General features: G+C 36.8%; 1 protein-coding gene across 3 annotated transcripts in view; it reads right to left on the bottom strand.

The window, feature by feature from the left end:
• Positions 1–4141: 4141 nt before the first annotated feature.
• Positions 4142–27568, bottom strand: part of CEMIP (cell migration inducing hyaluronidase 1) — a 188410-nt gene continuing 164983 nt past the window's right edge. For all 3 annotated transcript variants that reach the window (XM_053717679.1, XM_053717677.1, XM_053717678.1), the window contains exons 23-29: positions 26002–26213; positions 24904–25089; positions 21888–22089; positions 20937–21026; positions 10145–10302; positions 9176–9276; positions 4142–6210 (exon numbers count right to left, since the gene is read on the bottom strand). In XM_053717679.1, the coding sequence (XP_053573654.1) occupies positions 6083–6210; positions 9176–9276; positions 10145–10302; positions 20937–21026; positions 21888–22089; positions 24904–25089; positions 26002–26213 (1077 nt within the window). In that variant the 3' untranslated portion in view covers positions 4142–6082. The remainder of the gene's footprint in view (positions 6211–9175; positions 9277–10144; positions 10303–20936; positions 21027–21887; positions 22090–24903; positions 25090–26001; positions 26214–27568) is intronic.

The raw sequence follows: 27568 nt of genomic DNA, 5'->3' as shown, positions 1-27568 counted from the left end.
TTAAGCAAGATATGTTGTCACTGACAACTGAAATACGCTAGTTCTCCAATAGATTGTCCGAAGCAGAACAAAGAATTTCTGACCTAAAGGACACTACAATAAGTCACAATATAAGGATAGCAGATATAAGCCTTAAACTTTCCAAAACACAGACCAAGTTATAAGACTTGGAAAACCGTGCCTGGAGGAACAATCTCAGATTAATAGGGGTCCCTGAGGAAAAACAATATGAAGACCTTAATAAACTCCTAACAGTTACACTTCCACAGCTCTTGCAAATCCCACAAACTCAATCACAAATAGCGATAGAGAGAGTCCACAGATTAGGCAGGCAAACAACCGAGCAAGGGAACTCCAAACCCAGGCCAATTATTGCCAAAATCCTAAACTATCAGGATAAACTTACACTTCTCCAATATTACAGAAAAAAACAACTTATATTCTTAGGCAACGCCAAAATTATGCTTTTTCAAGACTTCTCGGCTGAGACTTCAGCCAAGAGAAGGGAATTGGCTCCAATTTGCACCAGACTAATTAATCAAGGTCACCAAGCTACTCCAATATACCCAGCCAAACTGAAAATAACAATTGATACTCATGTACATTTCTTTGAGTCAGCTATAGACGCAGAAAAATTTATTACACAGAGATTACCCCAGGGATAACAATTGATTATACTAAACAATATTTTTTTTTCTTTTTCTTGTGAGAATATTATTATAAAATTCTTGATGCTGTTCAATAGGATGTCTCTTCAGGTCATTGAAGTTTATATGGCCAGATGAGGCAAGGTATGGGAAGGGGGGCGGGCGGAGGGGTACTAAGGGTCTTCTCCCTTTTTTTTTTTTCTTCTCTTCTCTCTTTTTCTTCCCTCCCACCTCTAAATTTTGAAAATGTCTAAAAATTGTAAGATGGTCTCCTGGAACATAGGCGGTATAAACATCTCCGATTAAATGAAAGACAATAATATCCTACCTAAAAAAGATAAAAACAGATATTGCCTTCCTCCAGGAAACTCATCTGAAATTAGAGGAAGTAACTAAACTTAAGAATGTTTGCGTTAAAGAAGTTATTTCTTCTCCTGCTGTTGTGCGGAAGGGGGGGGTTGCAATATTGGTTGGGAAAAAGATAACTTACGAAATTTTACATGTAGAAACAGACCCAGAGGGGAGATTTTTGATAGTAAGAATTTTAATCGCTAAAACGTTATACACACTCTGCAATATATATGCGCCAAATGTTTTTGATCCTGTGTTCTGGGAACTATTGCAGGCAAAAATACTCTCCAACATGGAGGGATTTTTGATCATAGGAGGGGATTTTAACATGGCACTGAAATTTCCCCTAGACAGACGAAGGCAAAATCCCTCTCCCATAAAAACTAAAAGAGGCAACCTTGAATCTAAAACTCTTCCAAAATTTAAAGGTAAAAGATATTTGGAGATCCCAAAACCCAGATATTAGAGAATACACTTGCCTCTCTAAGGCTTATAAGAGTCTCTCAAGAATAGATTTTCTTTTAGATGAAAAGTTATACAAATTAGAGATTGAGTCTAGTATACTTCTGATCGTTCCAATGCTCCAATTATTATAGAAATACGCGCAACAGAGTCTCTCTAGTTCTCGGTTTTACTTTCCTAAACACTTAGCCTCAGATTTTGACTTTAAAAATAGTTTGAAACATAAATTTGAGGAATACGTTAAATTTAATCATGAATATATAAATCGCCCTGCAGTCTTTTGGGAAGCAGCGAAGGCAGTATTAAGGGGGGAGATCTTGGCATATAATGTCAATAGAACTAGAAAATATAAGTTACGGGAGAAAGAAATCTTAAAAGCATTATCAAATGCATACAATAGGTACCTGATAAGTAAAACACCAGAAGCATGGACTAGATACACACTCGCCAAAAAGGAAAGAGACACTTTCCTTATTCATAGAACTGCCCAAAAAGAATTAAAATTCCAAGCCAAATTGCTTAGATATGATAGTAAAGCAGGCAAACTTCTTGCCAATCTAGTTAAGCAAGATAAAGGTTCAGTACCGATAGAAGCTCTTCAAAAAGATGGTAAGCAGAAGTTAATAAAGGTATTCAGGATCAGCCTCTTAATAAAGCCGCGGGCCCTGATGCCTTACCTAATGAATTTTATAAAATATTATCTCCATCTGTTGCCCCATATTTATTCACACTCTTTAATGACATGTACATTGAGGGAAATTCGGCTTCTCATAATTGTGTGGCATCCTTTACTACTCTTATTTTAAAGCCAGGGAAAGATCCAGCGCAGAAAGAATCTTACAGACCAATAGCTCTGTTAAATACAGACTATAAATTAATTACTTAAATCTTGGCCCGCAGATTACATAATCTTCTTTCTAACATTATTCACAAAAATCAAGCTGGTTTCTTGACAAAAATAAGGGAACTGTTTCTTACTATTGACTACTTTATAGGATTGGAGAAGCATGAGCGGGGGGGGGGGGGGAGGACACTCCATACATGGCAGCAATTTCAATTGACGCAGAAAAAGCCTTTGACTCAGTCCATTATGATCACCTTTTCTACACTTATGCCCAATTTGGTTTCAAAGGCAAGTTTTCCAAATTTATCGAAAATTTATACAAAAAAGCTCATACAAGATTGATACTTAATGGTAGAATATCAACAGCTATAACTTTAGGCAGAGGCACTAGGCAGGGATGTCCTCTCTCCCCCCTACTTTTTGATATTGTGATTGAACCATTGGGGATTTTAATTTGTCAACACATTGATGGTATTAAGATAGGAAAGAAAGAACTTAAGATAGCTTTATACGCTGATGATATACTTATATATATGCGGAATACTCAATTTAATTTACCAAAGCTTCTATATTATATTGGGCAATATGCTTCGTTTTCAGGATATAAGATAAATACTACCAAATCTGAATTATTATAGATAAAGCAGACCAAACAGTCTCCGGAAAATATACCCTTTACTATTATAACTGACTCACTGAAATATTTGGGTATGGCAATATCTTCAAATCCAGATGACTGGTATAATATTAATATTGTTCCAGCACTTTATAGAGCAATGGAAACAAAGAAAATTTGGCAAAATCTCCCTCTGTCATTATCAGGTTGCATAGCACTATACAAAATGATCTTACTTCCTAAAATATTGTACATAAGTCAAAATACCCCATTAATTTTAAAAGGGAAAGATATCAGGATATTTAATATGGCTTTAAGAAAGTTTATATGGCAAGGTAAAAATCTCATTGGTAAAATTGTCTTTAACTAAAAAATATGGGGGATGTGCTCTGCCGGATCTTCAGCTTTACAATTACGCATTTTTGGCACGGATAGTAACTGACTGGATCTCTTCTAATGATTATGTAACATATAACGAGTTAGAAGATAATATAACTTTTCCATTTTCACTTACAGCATTAATACATATTAAACCCATGAGAATTCCACCTGAAATAAAAAAATTAATGTCTATAATTAACCCTATTAAAGCGTGGTCGAAAATTTGCAACCTCTTGGAACTAGAAAGGAAGATTTCAAAGTACCTACCGTTAAAGGGAAACCTTCAGTTTCATGCAGAGTTGCAATCAGCACTATTTCAAAGATGGCATAATGCAGGTCTAAATAGGATTGTTCATTTACTAGACATAGAAATGAGATGCATTAAAACCTTTGCCTCTCTTAGAAGGGAATATGAACTTCCACAGAAAGATTTCTTTGCCTATCTTCAAGTCAGGCATTATACCTGGCAGTTAATAAATGAGTCTGGGTGGAACTGGTCCTGGGGGGGCTTTAGAAAATTGGCTGGTACTAGTCAAAAATGGGCATATGACTATTTCCACATGTTTTTTAACAGTGCTAAATTGGGAGCTTCTAAGTAAGTTTTTAAATGGTTTTATACTGGATTTTTCAATCAGTATCTGTGCATATTATTGTTTATAGTAGTGTCTATTACATGCAGTTATATGAAAATTGGTGTATACTGTCCATTTAACTTATATTTTGCCTAACATATAATTTAAAAAAATGTTTATGTTAGTGTGTACAAGATTGGAAAGGGATGCATCACTCATATATATTTAATAGACAGTTATTTTTATGCATAAGAAATACAAGAACAAGTTTCTTTTTTATATATTTATTTTGATATTTCAAACAGACAATGATTGCTAACAACAATCTAACAACAGTTTAGACACTGGAAATCAAACAGTCTCTGTATATTTGAAAATCACTGATTTCAAATCCTTTACATCTTCAGGATAATGACATATCTAGATCATTCCCTGATATTCTGATTCATAAATAAATACAAAATATATCTTTTTCCCCCCCAAGTGAAGTCTATAAGAAATATTGCTTACATACAAAACACATTACAGTACTTACACACCTATTTCCGAAAAAGGTCCAGCAATTTCGGTGACAGGAAAAACAAACAAGCAAGGACTTTATTCTAGAACACTCATATTATATACCAGAAAATACCACGTTGTGTTCATTTATCCTTGTGCACAGCAGTTTGTCTGCATCTTCCATTATCAAAGCTTGTTCAGGCAAATTCTGTGTTCACGTCAACATTTTCTAAGACTAAATACTCTAGAGAGCCCTAGAGGTGAGTTCATGTTAAATTAGGATGAAGAATCACCTTATAGTGCAAAGCAACAATACACTGAGTAAAGAATATTATTTGCCCTTGTATCTCACTGTGTATGGGATGAAATGACATTATTCTATTTGTGCATGAGCCATTAGGAACATCCAGTACATTACAATATTATACTGTGACTAGAGCTAACTCACAATTTTGGACGTTACAGATGTTTACAGTGTGCCAGTTAAAACTACATTTAACAATGGGAATGTATGAGTTTGATATTTCTTGCCAAACTCAATGACACTTACATTTGCACTATGATTAATAGAAATTAATATAGCACAGAATGCTACGCTGCTTTGAGTGTAAATTGCAAGTTTTGGCATGAAATCATATAGCCTAAATAGAGGATGCAGTAAACATTATTGATTTGTAATTGCCCATTATAACAGGGGCAAAAGTCATTTAGCATCATCATATTAAAGCAAGCACCAATTGTTACTTATAAAAAAAATATAAAACTCAAAAATGGCTAAAGGGTTTAAAAATTACTCCTCAGTTTTATATTTTACAAAATCTGGCAACTAGACTTAAAAACGAATGTTCATATGGTGAAAGCAATTACTGATAGAATCATTTGGAATTTGTTTGTGAAATAAACATTTTGATCAGGTTATATATTACCCTTAGGGATGGTCAATTAGCAAAAGTTTCCAGTTGCAAAATCAAAGAGAAATTGTTATCTAATCCAACAATAAATACTACACTCAAAAACAAAAGTACTCCCTTATATTTCATATGATGCAGAATTTTTTAAATAAATTTACTAACTATGGGACAGAAAAAAATGTACATCTAAAGGTGTACTTCATGGTGCATCCATTAATATATTTACTCTTCTTATTATATAAGAAATAATTTACAGACATAAGACTCCAATACCTAGTTATCTCAGAAACCTATGGAATTATAGGAAGTTTGTTTCACTTACTGCAATATCATGGCATACACTAAATAGCAAGGCATTCTATGATGATAAAACGGGTCAAACAGTTTTACAAGCTAGTTTGTTGCAAATAATTTCAAGATTCTGTAGGCCTCACACAAAAACTACTAATGATCGCAATGATAAGTAATGTGCCATGAGTAAACTTTTGTTACCAAATAGGTCTAAAGAGGGTTACACATTATCTGGGAAAGACACCCAATGAAATGTATTTTTACTCAGTGAATCCTTTTCTATGTGCCAGGAGTGTTTTCCATTCACACTGGGCAGCAGTGAGTACATTGCAGGCTGGCATCATGTGTATAAGAAGCTTACTGGCATTGTACCTACAATACAGTCTGTAAAGAGTACGCACAGCCTATGGCAGTGTCTCTGGAAGGAAAGGTTGTGCGTTTTGACAGACAAGATCTTTCCTCGCTGTTTGTGGCAGTGATAGCAGAATTAAGACCAGCTTTTATCCTCATAATCTCATTTTCTTCTCAACAGGCACTGGGATTGCTTGATAAATCTTTGCTGCTTCATTGTCTGTAACCATCTTAGTCCATATGGGTTGAAATTTACCCTTGTAGCCAACAAAAGCCATTTTTTCTAGAAACATAAAAAGAAAGACATGAGCTTTACTGATAATTGTGGAGAGTGATACAAAAGTGCGCAAGCTATAGAAGCGGTAGCCCCTAGGCCTGGGTCATTGCTTATATAGCTTTTCCTATATCATGTTTGGTGATCTATTTCCTATCTGCAAGAGGCCACTGACACATGGACTTGTTGCCCCTAAACTATAAGTCAATGCTCCACTTGAGCCACAGATATTTTATTGTAACATTATCCCTATGCGCATATATATATATATATATATATATATATATATATATATATATATATATATATATATATATATATATATATATATACATACAGATAAGGAATGGTTAAAGGGAGATGAAACCCCAAACCTTTATTTTGATGATTCAGAGAGAACATAGAATTTTTAAAAAACTTTCCAATTTACTTCTATTATTAGATTTGCTTAATTATATTGGTATCCTTTGTTGAAGGGGCAACAATGCACTACTAGGAACTAGCTGAACACATCTGGTGAGCAAATGACAAAAGGCATATACATGCAATCACTATTCAGCAGCTAGCTCCCAGTAGGGCATTGCTGCTCATGAGAATACCTAAGTATGCATTTCAACAAAGGATACAAACAGAACAAAGCAAATTAGATAATAGAACTAAAATGGAATTTTTTTTATTAATTACTCTATCTGAATCATGAAAATTCAATTCTGACTTTACTGTCACTTTAATTAAAGGACCATAACAAGAATAATAGACATATTTAGTCCCTAGAAAATGGTAAGATATTACCCCTATTATTCCTCCAAGCTAAGTACTTTTTACCTTAACTATACAACATACATATACTGTATACAGGTGTGTATATTTATATCTGCATATACAGTATATATTTATATTTGTTTCCATATTTATACAAATCAGGAGGTCATTAAACTGTGGGGCCTTAGTAGCAACAGCATTCCCTGCAATCCTGGTATTTGCGCCAATTGTTAATTATAATAAACTATAATAAAATTGCTGATGTTTTTTTTTGTCTCGAGATTTCAGAAACTTGACTAAGCAATAAAACCTCTTTTTAATAGAGACAAATTCATTAATACCAATACCATTGACATTACAATGTTGAAATTATGACCCTAATGACTTGAGAATTAATTTATGATACCTGCTCTAATTAAGATTAGAAACACTTGATCACAAAGCAGTGCATAATAAGAGGATGAAGACGTAATGTGGTGCAAATGTACACACTGTCATTAAAGGGACATTAAACACTAAATACATTTCATGCACCTCCCTCTAAAATATGGGTGTCACCACCTAGGAACTGAGGTTACACTGCAGATATCTAGAGAGTAATTGCTGCACATACAGGGTCACCATCAGGAGGTGAAAAAATGCAATCCAGGCAGGAGCCTAGTGGACCAGGGCACTGACAGGGTTCTGGTACCCTGGTTTGGTGCCTCTATGGGGAGCCACTTTGACCACCGCTGCCAGCTGCACTAGAAATTTATCATGGTGCAGCTGATCACTTTCTAGGCTGCATAGCTGGGAACTATAAGTCCCAGAATGCCGTGCAGCAAGAGACCTGCAAATTTGGAGGGCCTAGCGTGGCTTCCAGTGCATCACATGTTACCTGAGGAAAAAGTGGTTCCATGAGGCACACAGACGGGACATCTTGAGCGGCAGACCACAGCTGACAACCTCTCCCCACTTGATCTGGGTAGGCATTTTTCAGTTTAAAAACATTTTTCAAATCAAGCATAGCCACATACTTTTACATAACTTGGGTCCAAAAGTGGCCCTTTATTTTGCATGAGGTGATCCAAGAGTGGCTTCTACATAATCTTTAGGGGAAGCTCTCACTGTAGAACTTTTTTTTTTTCAGGAAACAGTATAATTTTATTTGAGAAAAGAGATTTGCTATAAGTAGTGGACTACAGGTACTTTTTTTGTATCACTGTCATAATAGTGGGATATTTAAAGGAATATGGGATTTTAAACAACTTTCTAATTTACTTCTATAATCATTTTTCTTCATTCTCTTGATATCATTTGTTGAAAAGCAGGGACGTATGCTTAGGAGTGGCTTATTTTTGGAGCACTATATGGCAGCAGTTTTGCAAGAATATTATCAATTTACCAGGTGCCTATCTAGGTATTTCTTCAAAACAGAGGGGCCGAATTACAAAGACCGCTGCTCCATAACCTGTCCGCCTGCTCTGAGGAGGCGGACAGACATCGCTGGAAATCAACCCGATCGAATACTTACTGTCTTCTACCCTCACTCCAGCTTATTCACATATTCAACCTATCCCTTTCTACCGGTTCATTCCCTGAGGCCTATTTAACAAATGTCTGTCGGACCTGATCCGACAGTGCGGATCAGGTCCGACAGACATCGCTGAATGCGGAGATCAATACACTCTCCATATTCAGTATTGCACCAGCAGCTCACAAGAGCTGCTGTTGCACAGCCGCCCCCTGCAGACTCGATTGTCCGCCAGCAGGGGGGTGTCAATCAACCCGATCGTACTCGATCGGGTTGAATTGCGGCGATTCCTGTCCGCCTCATCAGAGCAGGCGGACAGGGTTATGGAGCAGCAGTCTTTAGACCGCTGCTTTATAAATGCTGTTTCTGGCGAGCCTGGAGGCTCGCCAGAAACACGGGTCCTCAAGCTCCATCCTCAAGCTCCGTACGGGTCCTCAAGCTCCGTACGGAGCTTGATAGATAGGCCCCCCTGCCTTCTTCAAACATGCAAAGGTCACCCCAATCCTCAAAAAACCCTCCCTTGACCCTAACTCTCCTGCAAACTACCGCCCCATATAACTGCACCCGCTAGCGTCAAAAAATCTTGAAAAACTAGTTTTCGATCGCCTAACCCACTTTCTGTCCTCCAACTCATTGCTCGACCCCCTGCAATCTGGCTTCCAAGATATATATTTACACACACACACATAAGTTTAGCACCTTTTAGCTTTACATCTGTGGTGGCTCCAAGCTTTCCCAGCACTTTAATCCAGGGTCCTTTATTATACAGTCTTCCCTTGGAAACAATAACCATGATGCAGCTGAAAGCAAACAGAACAGGGTGAGGAAGTTCTATATGGATAAAGTAAATGTGCACATTTGTGAAATGCGTCAGATTGTTATGGAGATTGATGCCTTCCTATACACAATTGTGTGACCAATATGGATTACATAAAATATAATAGTGCATAGTGCTTGATCTGACAAGACCTGTCTCATGGGAGCACGGCTGTAATGCCGTCTTGAACCGTCAGATCGTAATGATTTTTAACATATCTGTCTTGAGAAAGGCCCAAATAAGGGACGAAACGTCTACAAATTGAGAACTGGATGTATTGAAAAATAAAAAAAATTTGGATTGATGTAAAAATTCCTGTGAGTGCCCTTCTAAACAAAAAGTTAACATATGTACAATATTGAGGACAGCACACACCTCAAAGGTTGGAGTGCTGGGCTACCGGCTAACTGATATATATATATATATATATATATATATAAACATGCAATATATTTTGTATTAATTTTTAACAAGTTTTAATGTGTTTTTGAATACAAATACTTGAAATTCCTTTGTTTTTCACTTAGAGGAAAATTTTATTTTTATTTTGAAATAGATATTCTGTAAATGTATCTGTGTGTGTGTGTATATATATATATATATATATATATATATATATATATATATACACACACACATTTGTCTATATCAATAATATTCTCTGGGCATATTTAGATTTTATGCCCCTCCACCATACCTATTTATAGCTGCCTTTTTGGCTTTTATTTTCAAAACATAATTAACTTACACTAGTAAACACAATTTCCAAGCTTTTTATTCAGATAAAACAACAGCAGCTATGTAGTATATGTTGTATGAAAAAAAGGGGAAATTTCAATCAAGGTACTCACTTGTCTTTGATGTTGGCTACATATTTTTCAAGCTGAGCTGGGATTCCTTGGAGAATGGTGGTTTTGAAGATTGCTCTGTCTACTACTTTCCCGTGTACACCGTCTATAACAACTATTTGTATTCCATCATCTTGTATGAAAAACTTTCTATTGTCCACCTATATAGACAAATATGGAAATATGTTTAAGTTACATTGAATATCAAGATGGTGCTCCTCTCTGCGTAGGGAGAAGGAGATACAGTTCTTTACAAATCATATTACCTATGATGTAACACTCAATTTGTGGCTTTAAAGGACCATTAACACAGTAGATTTGCATAATCAACAAATGCAAGATAACAAGACAATATAATAGCATTTACTCTGAGTTTCAAATGAGTAGTAGATTTTTTTATAGCAAATTTCAAAGTTATGTATATTTCCACTCCCCCTGTACCATGTGACAGCAATCAGCCAATCACAAATGCATATACGTATAGTCTGTGAACTCTTGCACATGCTCAGTAGGAGCTGGTGACTCAAAAAGTGTAAATATAAAAGACTGTGCACATTTTTTTAATGGAAGTAAATTGTAAAGTTGTTTAAAATTGCTGCTCTATCTGAATCATGAAAATTTAATTTGACCTGAGTGTCCCTTTAAGGGGTGGATTTATTAAGCTGCGTTCACAGCTTTTCTGGCTATGTGGAACAGGTTTGCATAAGCGAGCCTGCTGCCACATATTTAAGAAGCACAAACTGTTTTTCTTCTCCTCTCCGTTACCTCAGAAGTGGCGAGATCAATCAATGTGACACCCACTTGTTCTGGGTGATTGATGTTACCTGCTCAAGCGCATTTGGCGATTGCAGGCTGACAGGTTCACAAGTAGCAGGAATAGTAAATTTACGCCTAAGTATTGGTGTGTTTTGAATAGTATATGCAAAAAAAAAAAAAAAATTATATTGTGCATATGAAAGGACAAGTTAAAAATGTGTAAATTACATTAAATTTTAAATTTAATTTTCATTTAAGATTGTCTGAATGTAACTGAATTGGTAGAAAATGACAAAAAAATCCATAAAAAAAAAAAAACTCTAATATTTTTTAATTGCCATATTTTGGATGCAACAAAGAAAAAAAAATACTGTTTATTTATAAAAAATAAATTATGTTACTTATTAAGGGCCAGATTATGAGTGGAGCGCAAATTAATGCTTCCGCTTGAGCGTTGTGTTAGAAGTAAGAAGTAGAAAGTAAACTGTTTTCGATCTAGCTCTAACCTGACAAGTGCAAAAATCCAAAGTTAGAATATCGCGTTCACGCGTTAACGTATTCTCCAATAGAAGTCTACTACTCTTGAGCAAAACCCCGAATGCATATTCTCATTTGCGCTAACCTGGCACGAAAATATGAATATCTCACATTCCAATGTTCTGCACATAGTAGAATATGTTCCATTATTCATAAATACTTATTTCTACATATATCTAAAGGTATTTTAGTACAACATTGGGCCAGGTTACGAACGGAGCGCTATTTATCACTTATGCTAGAGCGCTAATTGGACTAGAAGTAAACTTTTGGCGTGCGTCGGGTTGCCTTCTTATTATGAGTTGAAAGTAAAAAATGTGCGCTCTTGAGTTAACTCGATACGTGCAAACAGCTTACTTCTAGTGCAATTATAATATTGTTCGCTCGATAACTTATTCCCCCATAGAAGTCAATAGAGAAAAATAAGGGGGGGAAAAACAAACACCCTACTCGCGCGCTAACCCAAACTCATATTCTCATATGCGCTAACACGAACTCATATTCTCATATGCACTAACCCGATCGCATATTCTTAATTGCACTAACCCGATCGCATGTTCTCAAGTGCGCTAACCCGACATGAAGAGATCTCTATGTTAAAGCATTTTGCAGGCCTTTTTTTTTTTCTTACACCTGAGACCTCATATCTTTGAGCCCTTATAACTTTTGTGTGCAATATTTTTTTAAATAATTTTTATTAGATGGTGTTATTATGAGTGCATGTGTATTTTGTAATGTATTTTTTATGTGTTTTGTGACACTTTTAATTTTTGCAAAACAGTTAACCACAGCTTTAAAGTCGTGGTAATCATTCTACAATAAATCGTGATTGCGCTCAAGTGATCTCGTTTACTTTCAACTTGTAATGCGAGCACAATTTAACCTGCGTGCAAATTATTGTGCTCCACTCATAATATGGCACTATATATATAGATATACATGATTAGATATAGTTATAGACATATACAGATATATATAGGAATATATATATTTATAAATACAAAGAACATGTGCAGAACATTGGAATGTGAAATATTTACAGTAAATACATAGTGTGTGTGTGTGTGTGTGTGTGTGTGTGTGTGTGTATGTGTATGTGTGTATGTGTGTTTGTGTGTGTGTACTGGCTGGTCACATTTCCAGCTTCTGGAGACCATTTAACAATCACAGGGATTTTGCTTTTGTCAAATTAGTTAAAGGATTAGCAATCGTTGAAATAAGTCCCCTGTTAATACCCAATCAAACCAAGAAAAGCTCTTGCTTCTTAGTTAATGGCCACTTCTGTATTGCTTCAATTTTAACCAATCAGTGATTCACCAAACTAAATATTTAACCTCTTCTAGACCAATTGAACATTTGCTTGGGTTAGCTGTTAAACCAGCATTTTATATAGGTGTGTTAGTTCATAAGTGTAGGGGAGTTATAACAAGGAACATGGAATATATTATATATGGTTAACAAAATATACAGAGCAGCGACTGGTATATAATTGGAACATATTTGGAACTCTGCTTACACAGCTGTCTTTCTCTCTCTTTTTCCTCTCTCCTTAAAGTCACAGCTCTTCCTTTCACAAACAGCACCCAGACAATTCATATTTCTCCTATTCTACCTTCCCCCCTCTACAACACATATGAACTCTATTCCTATCTCACATCCCTCAGCCAGCCATGCTTCACTGATTCTAAACATAAACACTCACATAAGACACACTCTCATCTCCTTTCTCTCACCATCTTTCTTCTTCTTGCAGCTGGTGATGTCTCACCTAACCCTGGTCCACCCTCTGCTTCCATCAGTTCACTACCCCAAATGACACCTCATAAACCTTGCCCACATAACCCTTTAAACCTCATTAACTGCACCTCTTATTATACCACAATTCTCTTGGGCCCTTTGGAATGCACGCTCTGTATGCAATAAGCTTGCATCTATTCACGACCTATTAATTTCATGTTCACTTAACCTGTTAGCCCTTACTGAAACTTGGCTTTCCTCCTCTAACACAACTGCTGTAGCCTCTCTGTCCTATGGCGGCCTGCACTTCAATCACACTCCCAAGCCAGGAGACAAACAAGGAGGGGGAGTAGGAATTCTCTGGTCTCCAGACAGTATCTTTCACTGCATTCCTTCACCCCCTCTCTTTCCTGCTCATCTTTTGAATAATTCTCACAACTAACTCCTTACTTGATCCACTACAATCTGGTTTCCGCCCTAAACACTCAACAGAAACCCTTCTTACTAAAGTAACAAATTACCTGTTTTCAGCTAAAGCAAAAGGCCACTACTCCTTACTAATTCTTCTTGATCTGTCGGCTGCTTTTGACACAGTTGACCATCCTCTCCTCCTAAAAATACTACATTAATTTGGCATCCGGGACACAGCCCTCTCCTGGTTTGCCTCATATCTCGCAAACAGCTCATTTTCAGTTTCCTTTAACAACATATCTTCTGACCATATGCCTCTCTCAGTTGGAGTACTGCAAGACTCTGTCTTGGGTCCCTTGCTTTTCTCTCTCTATACAGCCTCCCTTGGAAAACTTATAGCCTCCTTTGGATTCCAGTACCACTTATATGCTGATGATATTCAAATCTCTTTCTTCTCCTGATATCTCTCCCTCTTAACTTAACCAGATTTCCAACTGCCTCTCTGCAATTTCCTCTTGGATGTCTTCACACTACCTCCAACTCAATCTGTCCAAAACTGAGCTGCTTCTTATCCCCCCCTCTTCGAGACATCCAACACCTGACATTTCTCTGACGGTTGCAGACTTTATTCTCAACACCTCACCCCAGGTCCGCTGTCTTGGGGTCATACTTGATTTAGAACTCACATTCAAACCACATATACAAGCTCTTATCAAATCCTGCCGTTCACATCTACGCAACCGTTCCAGAAGTTGTCCCTTTCTTACTAAAAAAAACTACAAAAATTAATTCCCTCATTTTGTCACGCATTGATTATTGCAATCTACTTCTAAATGGCCTTCCAAAACACTGCCTCTCCTCCCTCCAACCTATTATGAATGCTTCTGCTAGACTCATCCACCTAAGTCGACTATCTACATCTGCTGCTCCACACTGCTAGTCTCTACACTGGCTACCCATACACCCCAGAATATATTTTAAAATATTAACCCTAACTTACAAAGTACTCAAGAGTCTAACTGCCAACTATATTTCCTCTCTCATCGTGAAATATTCCCCACCCCATCCTCTTTGATCAACCTCTGACCTACGTCTCTCCACTCCTGTTATCTCTACGTCCCACTCCTGTCTCCAAGACCTCTCACGTGCTGCTTCTGACCTCTAGAAATCTCTGCTCCATAAAACTGTCTCCAACCTTGTATAGCTTCACACGCTCCTTGAAAACCCACCTATTCAGAGAGACTCACCATCTCTCCTCCATCTCTCATCCTAACCAAACATACATAAACTGACTCACTGCTGCAACTACAACTGTTGTGACAAGCTACCCCAACCTTATGTCTCTGCACCCTAAACCTGTAGACTGTGAGCTCTCCGGAGCCGGGCCCTCTTCCTCCTGTACTAGATTTGTTTATGTTTTGTATTTTATAACAAATCCTTGTCATTGTATACCCCTATCATTGTACCCAGCGCTAAGGAATTTGACGGCGCTATACAAATAAATGATAATAATAACAATATTTAATTTAGAACAGCTTGTACATTTGACAGATGAGATTCCCAATCCTCACTATGTATCACATCATCATCTAAGTATCCCGCTGAATAACGTGCACGTGGCTTTAATATTCTGTACATTATTTTTTAAAATGTGGCAGGTGCCCCATGTAAGGTCTGTATGTTGAAACAGACCATTGGGTGTGGAAAATGCAGTCTTTTCTTGTGCCTGCTTTGTGAATGGCACTTGCCAATAGCCCTTGGTGAGGTCAATTGTGGTTATGTATCGAGCCTTCCCTAGTCTCTCTACTAACTTGTGAATTCTTGACAAAGGATACGTATCAAATTTTAAAATCATTACAAAATAAAATTGTGACATCAGGTTTTGGAACCAGAACAGTTGGACTACTCCAATGACTTTGTGATTCTTCAATAATGCCCAAATCTAACATTTCCTTAACTTCTGTTTTTAACTTTTTATAGTCCTTAGCTTGCTTTGGATCCAAATCATAGTAAGCTTTCAGGGGTTCTCTACTCAGGAATGGTTAAAGTAAACTAGCTCACTCAGTCACGGGCCAACCTACACTCACATGCCATCAGGTAAGCCTCTATGTCTTCTGTAGCCACCATCTTTTGCAGGTTATTACTCACACCAAACATTCTGGAACTTTTGTGGTGCTCCTGCTGCACTCCCAGACAGCCCCTCAGACCGGCTCTGGATTTCTCAAAAAAAAGATGCGCATCTGTATTTTCTTTTTGACCAGTTCTTGCAACGCTGCAATGTAACCTTGCTGTGTAGCATTGATATCAATATTCACCTTATTTGTTTCTTGCTGCACAGCAATATACTGGCTCAGAGCCTCCTTACATTTTTGCAAATTGATTCTTTTCTGATTTACAGTCTTGGGCCTAGATTTAGAGTTCGGCGGTAGCCGTCAAAACCAGCGTTAGAGGCTCCTAAAGCTGGTTTTGGCCGCCCGCTGGTATTTGGAGTCAGTGATTAAAGGGTCTAACGCTCACTTTTCAGCTGCGACTTTTCCATACCGCAGATCCCCCTACGCCATTTGCGTATCCTATCTTTTCAATGGGATCTTTCTAACGCTGGTATTTAGAGTCGTTTCTGAAGTGAGCGTTAGAGCTCTAACGACAAAATTCCAGCCGCCTGAAAAAAGCAGGAGTTAAGAGCTTTCTGGCTAACGCCGGTTCATAAAGCTCTTAACTACTGTACCCTAAAGTACACTAGCACCCATAAACTACCTATGTACCCCTAAACCGAGCTCCCCCCACATCGCCGCCACTCGATTAAAATTTTTAACCCCTAATCTGCCGACCGCCACCTACGTTATACTTATGTACCCCTAATCTGCTGCCCCTAACCCCGCCGACCCCTGTATTACATTTATTAACCCCTAACCTGCCCCCCACAACGTCGCCGCCAGCTACTTAAAATAATTAACCCCTAATCTTCCAACCGCAAAGCGCCGCCACCTACGTTATCCCTATGTACCCCTAATCTGCTACCCCTAACACCGCCGACCCCTATATTATATTTATTAACCCCTAATCTGCCCCCCTCAACGTCGCCGACACCTGCCTACACTTATTAACCCCTAATCTGCCGAGCGGACCTGAGCGCTACTATAATAAAGTTATTAACCCCTAACCCGCCTCACTAACCCTATCATAAATAGTATTAACCCCTAATCTGCCCTCCCTAACATCGCCGACACCTACCTTCAATTATTAACCCCTAATCTGACGACCGGAGCTCACCGCTATTCTAATAAATTGATTAACCCCTAAAGCTAAGTCTAACCCTAACAGTAACACCCCCCTAAGTTAAATATAATTTACATCTAACGAAATTAATTAACTCTTATTAAATAAATTATTCCTATTTAAAGCTAAATACTTACCTGTAAAATAAATCCTAATATAGCTACAATATAAATTATAATTATATTATAGCTATTTTAGGATTAATATTTATTTTACAGGCAACTTTTTAATTATTTTAACCAGGTACAATAGCTATTAAATAGTTAAGAACTATTTAATAGTTACCTAGTTAAAATAATAACAAAATTACCTGTAAAATAAATCCTAACCTAAGTTATAATTAAACCTAACACTACCCTATCAATAAATTAATTAAATAAACTACCTACAATTACCTACAATTAACCTAACACTACTCTATCAATAAATTAATTAAACACAATTCCTACAAATAAATACAATTAAATAAACTAGCTAAAGTACAAAAAATAAAAAAGAACTAAGTTACAAAAAATTATAAAATATTTACAAACATAAGAAAAATATTACAACAATTTTAAACTAATTACACCTACTCTAAGCCCCCTAATAAAATAACAAAGCCCCCCAAAATAAAAAATTCCCTACCCTATTCTAAATTTAAAAAGTTACAAGCTCTTTTACCTTACCAGCCCTGAACAGGGCCCTTTGCGGGGCATGCCCCAAGGATTTCAGCTCTTTTGCCTGTAAAAAAAAACATACCATACCCCCCCCCAACATTACAACCCACCACCCACATACCCCTAATCTAACCCAAACCCCCCTTAAATAAACCTAACACTAAGCCCCTGAAGATCTTCCTACCTTGTCTTCACCATACCAGGTTCACCGATCCGTCCTGGCTCCAACATCTTCATCCAACCCAAGCGGGGGTTGGCGATCCATCATCCGGTGCTGAAGAGGTCCAGAAGAGGCTCCAAAGTCTTCCTCCTATCCGGCAAGAAGAGGACATCCGGACCGGCAAACATCTTCTCCAAGCGGCATCTTCAATCTTCTTCCATCCGGTGCGGAGCGGGTCCATCTTGAAGCAGGCGACGCGGATCCATCCTCTTCTTCCGTTGTCTCCCGACGAATGACGGTTCCTTTAAGGGACGTCATCCAAGATGGCGTCCCTCGAATTCCGATTGGCTGATAGGATTCTATCAGCCAATCGGAATTAAGGTAGGAATTTTCTGATTGGCTGATGGAATCAGCCAATCAGAATCAAGTTCAATCCGATTGGCTGATCCAATCAGCCAATCAGATTGAGCTTGCATTCTATTGGCTGATCGGAACAGCCAATAGAATGCGAGCTCAATCTGATTGGCTGATTGGATCAGCCAATCGGATTGAACTTGATTCTGATTGGCTGATTCCATCAGCCAATCAGAAAATTCCTACCTTATTTCCGATTGGCTGATAGAATCCTATCAGCCAATCGGAATTCGAGGGACGCCATCTTGGATGACGTCCCTTAAAGGAACCGTCATTCGTCGGGAGACAACGGAAGAAGAGGATGGATCCGCGTCGCCTGCTTCAAGATGGACCCGCTCCGCACCGGATGGAAGAAGATTGAAGATGCCGCTTGGAGAAGATGTTTGCCGGTCCGGATGTCCTCTTCTTGCCGGATAGGAGGAAGACTTTGGAGCCTCTTCTGGACCTCTTCAGCACCGGATGATGGATCGCCAACCCCCGCTTGGGTTGGATGAAGATGTTGGAGCCAGGACGGATCGGTGAACCTGGTATGGTGAAGACAAGGTAGGAAGATCTTCAGGGGCTTAGTGTTAGGTTTATTTAAGGGGGGTTTGGGTTAGATTAGGGGTATGTGGGTGGTGGGTTGTAATGTTGGGGGGGGGGGGGGTATGGTATGTTTTTTTTTACAGGCAAAAGAGCTGAAATCCTTGGGGCATGCCCCGCAAAGGGCCCTGTTCAGGGCTGGTAAGGTAAAAGAGCTTGTAACTTTTTTAATTTAGAATAGGGTAGGGAATTTTTTATTTTGGGGGGCTTTGTTATTTTATTAGGGGGCTTAGAGTAGGTGTAATTAGTTTAAAATTGTTGTAATATTTTTCTTATGTTTGTAAATATTTTATTATTTTTTGTAACTTAGTTCTTTTTTATTTTTTGTACTTTAGCTAGTTTATTTAATTGTATTTATTTGTAGGAATTGTGTTTAATTAATTTATTGATAGAGTAGTGTTAGGTTAATTGTAGGTAATTGTAGGTAGTTTATTTAATTAATTTATTGATAGGGTAGTGTTAGGTTTAATTATATCTTAGGTTAGGATTTATTTTACAGGTAAATTTGTTATTATTTTAACTAGGTAACTATTAAATAGTTCTTAACTATTTAATAGCTATTGTACCTGGTTAAAATAATTAAAAAGTTGCCTGTAAAATAAATATTAATCCTAAAATAGCTATAATATAATTATAATTTATATTGTAGCTATATTAGGATTTATTTTACAGGTAAGTATTTAGCTTTAAATAGGAATCATTTATTTAATAAGAGTTAATTAATTTCGTTAGATGTAAATTATATTTAACTTAGGGGGTGTTAGTATTAGGGTTAGACTTAGCTTTAGGGGTTAATACATTTATTATAGTAGCGGTGAGGTCCGCTCGGCAGATTAGGAGTTAATAAGTGTAGGCAGGTGTCGGCGACGTTGAGGGGGGCAGATTAGGGGTTAATAAATATAATATAGGGGTCGGCGATGTTAGGGCAGCAGATTAGGGGTACATAGGGATAACGTAGGTTGCGGCGGTTTACGGAGCGGCAGATTAGGGGTTAAAAAAAATATGCAGGTGTCAGCGATAGCGGGGGCAGCAGATTAGGGGTTAATAAGTGTAAGGTTAGGGGTGTTTAGACTTGGGGTACATGTTAGAGTGTTAGGTGCAGACGTAGGAAGTGTTTCCCCATAGGAAACAATGGGGCTGCGTTAGGAGCTGAACGCTGCTTTTTTGCAGGTGTTAGGTTTTTTTTCAGCTCAAACAGCCCCATGCGTTTTTGAGGCCGGCCGCGTCCGTAAGCAACTCTGGTATCGAGAGTTGCATTTGCGGTAAAAATGCTCTACGCTCCTTTTTTGGAGCCTAACGCAGCATTTGTTTGAACTCTCGATACCAGAGTTAAATTTATGGTGCGGCCAGAAAAAAGCCCGCGGAGCGTTAACAGCCCTTTTACCGCCGAACTCCAAATCTAGGCCTTAGTGTGCTGGCCGCATTCTCCACCAAATGTGACAAAAGTACCCCTCTCCTTGGGTTTTCATCCCAGGAACAGCTTTAGCACACAGTCTTCACAGCAAAAAAAGTACTACATGCACGGTGGATTAGTTTTAAAAGGATTGGCCTGTTTATCCACAGACAATTTGCAGGAATACAATTTTAACATAAACATAACAAAATAAATCTTTGCACAGCAGCGCTTACTAAACAAAATAAAATAGTCCAAGTTGTTTGGCTTTTCTACACAGTTGCAAAATTACTAACAGATTGCAAACTTATAGACCTAGACCCTCTAGGCAACATCAGCTTCAGCACATATTCTGTCTCTTCTATACAGGTTCTAACTAGCAGCCACAGCCTGCAGGTGAAAAAACCTTAGCTTGTAGGGAAAACCTGAACTGGATTCCTCACCTGTTATTTTCTGATACTTAAAAACTGTGGAGTGTCGGCCAACCAACTAATTACAGTGGGGGTGACATTAACACTAAAGTTATGATCAAAATCCCAACTATTTTCTTACAAAACTCCAAATCTGGATAGATAATTTATATTACAGACTCAGTCATATGCTAACTATTTAAAAAGAACCACTGACTGACCCATGAGTATGGTTACAAATGAGTATGGTTTTTAATCAATCTTAATCAAAGTTATATCTTATTATGGCCTATATTCACAACAAGGTCTAATGTGATATAACAGGGAAACAGACGTGCTACTATGTGCATTGTTTTGGCCAGATAATTCTGAACTTTTTTGTGTGTGTGTGTGCGCGCGCGCGTGTGTGTGTGTGTGTGTGTAGAATTTTTTTGTTCGGTCATAGCTAGCAAGACTTTACCTCAATGTATGCAAAGTCATCCTTCAGGTGAAAGAGTCTGGTGTTGTAGGTTTCCACTTTCAGCTCCAGGAAATGATCCCTTGTTTTATTCTGACATAAAAAAATAGGCATTAACATAATCAGGTTACATGTAAAGGAAAACAATCTCTAGGTGACTGGGCACAATGGTATATGGGGTCACACAATGCCCCCCCAAAAGACTGCACTCTCGATCCAACTATGTATATATTTTACAACTGAGCAGTCATTTTACCCCTTGGATGTCAGTAACATACAAATCAACCATTCTACCTCTTTGCTTGACAGTAAAACATTAGTGATTTGACCCCATGACTACCACTGACTTCTTTCTGCTCCATAGTTGTAATGCACTGAAGCCTAGAACGGCTTTTACATTTAGCTAAAACTCAAGAACTTTATAAAAAATCTGTACATCTAAGTGGTGAGTATTTTGTGAAGATTTTACTGCACAGCCTGCTAAAATACTGGACTGTCCTGTTGAATACTGGACTCCTGACAACCCTAAATGCTGATGTATTTTTTTATTTTTATTCTCACAAGATAAGTTTAATACAATTTAAAATATATTCCAAATGAAACAAAATTAAGCACTAAAAACTGCTAGACACCTCAAAAATCCGAACCAAATAACACATAGCAATAGCCTTCACATAACTTCATAACATCAGACATCAGCCTTTCTAAGAAGTTTTATATTTTAAATTGTGGTTTTTATTTTTGTTCCTAGCATTTTTGTTAGTGCTGTATTCCTTTTAATTTGGTTTAACTTTTTTGTTTTTGTTAAACCTATTTAGTGAGAAGAAAAAAATATATTAGTTGAAGCAAAATACATTTCCAAGACAATTCAGAGTCAGAATATGTTTCAGGTCTGCAGCTATCTGGGTAAAGAGATGCAAATGAGAAATATATAAATTTAGAAATACTAATTACCAAATTGTTATGCAGCTTCTTTGGTAGTGGAACATCCACCATTGGAGTCTGAGCATATTTGGGGTACGCTGAAGCTTGGCAATCACTGATACCAGAGCCTTTTGGTATTAGAGCCTTAATTTTTATCCTCTCACAGCCTTTTACAGAACAGAATGCATATTTCTCTTTTTCATTAAGACCTTTTAGTGTCAAGAAGAGCAATCTGAAATAAAAGTTAACACATGTAATATGAGGACAGACACCAGAAAATATTCACAGAGTTATTAGTTAATTAATACAATAGTCAGAATTATCAATAACATTTGATGTTATTTTATGTTAAAGGGACACTGAACCCAATTTTTTATTTCATGATTCAGATAAAGCATGCAATTTAAAGTAACTTTCTAATTTACTCCTATTATCATTTTTTCTTCATTCTCTTGCTATCTTTATTTAAAAAACAAGAATGTAAGTTTAGAAGCTGGCCCATTTTTGGTTCACAACCTGGGTTGTCCCTGCTGATTGGACAGAGAATGAAGAAAAATTGAAAAAAGGAGTAAATTAGAAAGTTGGTTAAAATTGCATGCTCTATCTGAATCATGAAAGAATTTTTTTGGGTTTAATGTCCCTTTAAGGATATGTTTACAATAATGCACATTCATGACGTTTGTGTCTATATTGGTGAGTTTCAGTATTGTAGCTATAAGATTTGGCTCACATGCATTATTATGGTCGATCTCTAACCTATGAAAATTGAGTTATTTTATTTTTTATCCACAATGGTAATTGTTCCAAGTTTTTTACAATTTCTTTCTAGGAGTTTAGTTGTTTTGCACAAATCGTTTCATATTTTTCAATAAAGCTTGAATTCAAAACAAGAAAACAATTGCCTCACATGCTATCATACATGGTGGCTGCAACAGCATATGACAACTGAATAGCAATAGCCTAAGAAAAGTAGTGTGAGGTAGCGATGGCCTATACTTTTGAGAGCCATGAAAATTAAGAAGCAACTTTCTACTATGGCTATCGCTTCAATTCTTCCTGTACATTTGTGACTACAATTCTTCCTGTACATTTGTGACTACAATTCTTCCTGTACATTTGTGACTACAAATCTTCCTCTACATCTGTCATTACCTAGTTTTGCTTTGCAGCTGTATTCAGAAGCTGTTCAACCTGTTTTAAAAGGACATTGTACTGTAAAATTGTTTTCCCCTTAATATTCTTCCAGTGACTTATTATACCAGCTGCAGAATATTACCGGTATGGGGAATTACTCCTTAGATTTATTTGCGTATTAGAAATAGCCAGGTTTGCTCATTGAAACCATCAACCATTGTTCTCAAGAGCATGCCCATTCAAATGGATTGTGTTTGTAAAAAGAGCAGACCAGCTTATCTTATCCCCCTCTCTCTATGTATATATTCACAGACCTCCTCATCTGATCTTGCTATATATATATATATATATATATATATATATATATATATATATATATATATATATATATATATATATATACACTAAGCCCAATACTTGGGTACTTTAATTTTCATTATGGCCAGTGGTTTCAATGAGCAAACGTAGTTATTTCAACTGGAAGAATAAAAATAAAGTTACAGTTGCATTCAATATCCTGCAGCTAGTATAACAAGTCAAAGGGAACACACTGAAAAAAAAATATTTTAGTGTTCCTTTAAGTTGCATAAGTCCTTGAAAAAAGCATTAAAATGAAATCCAAAATACATTTAAATAAATAAATATTAAAAAAATTATATGATAGCAATGATAGGTGCATATAAAACTGTAATGACAACAATAATAATAAATGTAACTATTAATACAAATCATGATGTGTTTTCTTGCTGGTCACTGATTAATAGCGTGGACTCAACGGCAGGGAACGGAGCTGTTACACCTTTTTAAGGCTTGATATATACTTCATAGTGGTAAGGTTGATAAATGTGAGTGCATTATTTTACCGTGAAATTTGTTATGTTGCAATAAAGCAGTACACACTATGTTGGTTCCCTCTTGTTTTTCTATCGAAAGAATATCTTCATTCTGAATCAACCGGGTGCACTCCTAAAGAACCCTTTACTGAAGATAAACAGACTGTGGAACTGAAAAATCCCTGTGGCGATTGGTTCCTCTTCCATACACTGCGATATGTAGAAATATTCTCCTTACCCACAATATTCACTTTACTCATTATTAGATTGTCTTTTTGAAATTCTATACTGCATTTGTATTTCTACCAGTAGCGCGGATAAACGATCTGTTGTTCCTTTGCATTTTAAATATGATATATGTATACATTTTAATAAGGATAACTTTGATAATCATTATTATTATTGCTAATAATTACTTGTATTTATTGTTTCTTCTAAGAAGGGTAACAGATTAATGTGTTCCATTCCTGTTGTAGTGATTGTGACAGTGTTGCTAGGTAACATTTTCTACAGAGCAGCAAAACCTACAAGTTACTACCCTGTACCACAAGGCCTTGCTACACTTTACTGACTCATTGATAGCTCACTTTTCCACTGGTTGATTATGATCTAGTCATTAAAATGGAACTACTACAAAAATAATGGTTTCTCTCTTTGTAATGTATAGCAGCTTAATTTTAGCAACTGCACTGTATATATCCCAATCTTTTTTTAAGTGGCATACACTGTTTATACAGGACTGTTAATGTCAATTGCGGTCAACTGAGGAAACTGAATATAAGATGCTTTTGGAAGTCTCCTAATTGGCATTGGCGTAAAGCCGCGTCTGATGGAAGCTTCCTGCATTTTGCCAGCGAATTTGGGATTTAGGGCCAGTTTTGGTGAATTTATAGAATGTGATTATTATGTGATGATGATCTCACAATTAAACTTACTTTCCATCCTCTCATTAACCCAGCACCCAACCTTTCTTTTAAAGGTGGACTTTGGCTTATCACGCAGTCGCGAGTGAGAGTGCAGTGCACAAATACGTCTACGTGTAAAGATCTTGGCTATAGTTTCATTTCAAGAATACATACCCTGAGTCCTCATCCCAGTAATAGTAACCCCGACCGGGGTAAGTCTGATGCAGTTTATCCATCTGGTATGTTCTTATGAAGGTTCCTGTTTTGTGTGTTTGTTTTGTGAGACGATTGTGGATATCTGAGAGGATGGAAAATGTTGTCCCTTTAGGATAGCAAAATCCTATTTGAATCCAGTCATTCCTAAAATAGGAGAATCATGTGTTACCACAAGTAATAAGAACTTGACATCAAATTTCCTAAGAATTCAATCAGCCAAGAAAAATATTTCAGTTTAAGATGGCTATTTTTTTCCTGGCTCAAAGCACATTGCAAGAAATTCTAGCAAAACATTTCAATTAACCCAAGGAAATCATTCTTATAGTGCCGGGAATCCAAATAAAAACAACATAAAGAGCATTTCAGGATAAAGGTTTTATCTTTCTTCTTTTAAATGTCAAATGTTGATTGCTAACTGTAAAACATATTTAACATTTAAAGAGGACATTATCTGTGTAAGACAGTACAGTAAATGAGTCTACTATAACAGTTTTATGCCACTAAAAGTGTGCACTTACTGGTGGTAATCACAGTGCCCTCTTTTTCCATCATACACTCCTTTTACTTACATTCAATATATATTAAAGGAACACTAAAGTCAAATTTAAATTTCCATGATTCAGATAAAGCATGTCATTGCAAACAACTTTTTGTTTAAAACAATTATCAAAATGTGCACAATGTTTTTATATGCACAGTATATACATATATTTGTTTGTGATTGGCTGATGGTTGTCACATGACACAGGGGGAAGAAAATTTGAACCAACTTTGAAAAAAAATCCACTAATTTGAAATTAAGACTAAGTGCTTTTGCTTATGCAATTCTACTGTATTTAACGGCCCCTTAACTCAGACACAGACTTTTCTTTCTTCATATACTCATTTTTAATTTTTTATATATATAAAAATTGTAAATATTTCAACATATAGGTAGTGTTTACTACTACTTTCTGCAACAATGTTGGAATAAACAGCACCTTTTTTACAGGGCTTTGCCTAATACAGAGTTGTGCAGAGAAATGGGTTGTTTTTACGGTATTGAAAATAACTTACCTTTGAAAGTTAATCAGCCATATTGTCAGCTCCTCTGGAGCAGTTTTGTCCCAATGCACAGTGTAGCCTTTTTGCAGGGTGACCACAGGCTGATATTGCTGGTAGTGATTGCTTTTACCCAACGCTCCCTCTAGGTGCAAAGGGTGATCTGGATACTCATCTTTAATGATCCTCATCTCTGCATCAGCTGGTCTTCGTGCCTGAATGTAGAGCTATAGCATGGCAGATATTCCAAAGTTACATAAGGCCTAACAAGATCAAATACAAATACACTACAAATACACTACAAAATTTGCAAATCATATTCAGTAACAGATAACAAACTTAGGGCACCAGCAGTAAAAAGGAAAAGTAACCCTATAAAAACTGGACTGACTGAGTAACATAGGCAAACTAAACAAATGGGCACCTATGCAATTTTGTCAAACCTGTCAGTCATGGTGAGTCTTACTGTAAAGAAAAAGAACATGTATTCCCAGCATCCTCTGCTGTCCTTGCAGTCATAATGAGAAAAAAAATCAAAAGGAGTAGAAGAATAATAACGATTCCACAGTACACTTCTGCATGTTAGTGGAAGCTGGGAACACTGTAAATATTTACTAATCCCGAACCATAGCAAAACAAAACTGAATAACCCCATTTACCTTATCTCTAAATGTGTAGAATAAGAGGATCATATGGTATAAAACAAAATGTTTCTTTAATGTGGATTAATGTGAAATATTTCTGCATCAGAACCTATAGCAAAATATGGGTCCATGGTTAAGTGCAGCTGTCTCAATGACGTGGAAATTTACTACTAACCCAGTGTTGTATTCCACTGAATGTTACTCAAACACATACAAATAACACCTTTTTGAAAATGAAATGCTGTAGCCTAAATAAGGGAAAACAGTGAGAATAAAACTAGGTAAGAATTATTGCAGGGGGTCGAGGATGTCAAACCATATAGTGCATGATGCAAACATCAGTAGTAAAGCCACAAGTATAGTAACTAACTGCATACAAATGTATAGGCTGTATGAGGAATCTTTAGTACTGTATATGGAGATGACATAGTGGAAGCGACAGTCTAATGTAATGCCTGGCCTTTCCTAAAGATGTCACTAAATCCTTCTACTCTTCAGCTGATTACGCCGTATCGTTACAGTTAACTATAATTCCTGTAATAACATAATTTATGTAAGAACTTACCTGATAAATTCATTTCTTTCATATTAACAAGAGTCCATGAGCTAGTGACGTATGGGATATACATTCCTACCAGGAGGGGCAAAGTTTCCCAAACCTTAAAATGCCTATAAATACACCCCTCACCACACCCACAAATCAGTTTAACGAATAGCCAAGAAGTGGGGTGATAAGAAAAAAAGTGCGAAGCATATAAAATAAGGAATTGGAATAATTGTGCTTTATACAAAAAAATCATAACCACCACAAAAAAGGGTGGGCCTCATGGACTCTTGTTAATATGAAAGAAATGAATTTATCAGGTAAGTTCTTACATAAATTATGTTTTCTTTCATGTAATTAACAAGAGTCCATGAGCTAGTGACGTATGGGATAA

This window comes from Bombina bombina, chromosome 6 (assembly GCF_027579735.1).
Source record: "Bombina bombina isolate aBomBom1 chromosome 6, aBomBom1.pri, whole genome shotgun sequence".
NCBI classification, from domain to species: Eukaryota; Metazoa; Chordata; class Amphibia; order Anura; family Bombinatoridae; genus Bombina; species Bombina bombina.
This window is presented reverse-complemented; position numbering and strand designations above follow the sequence as displayed.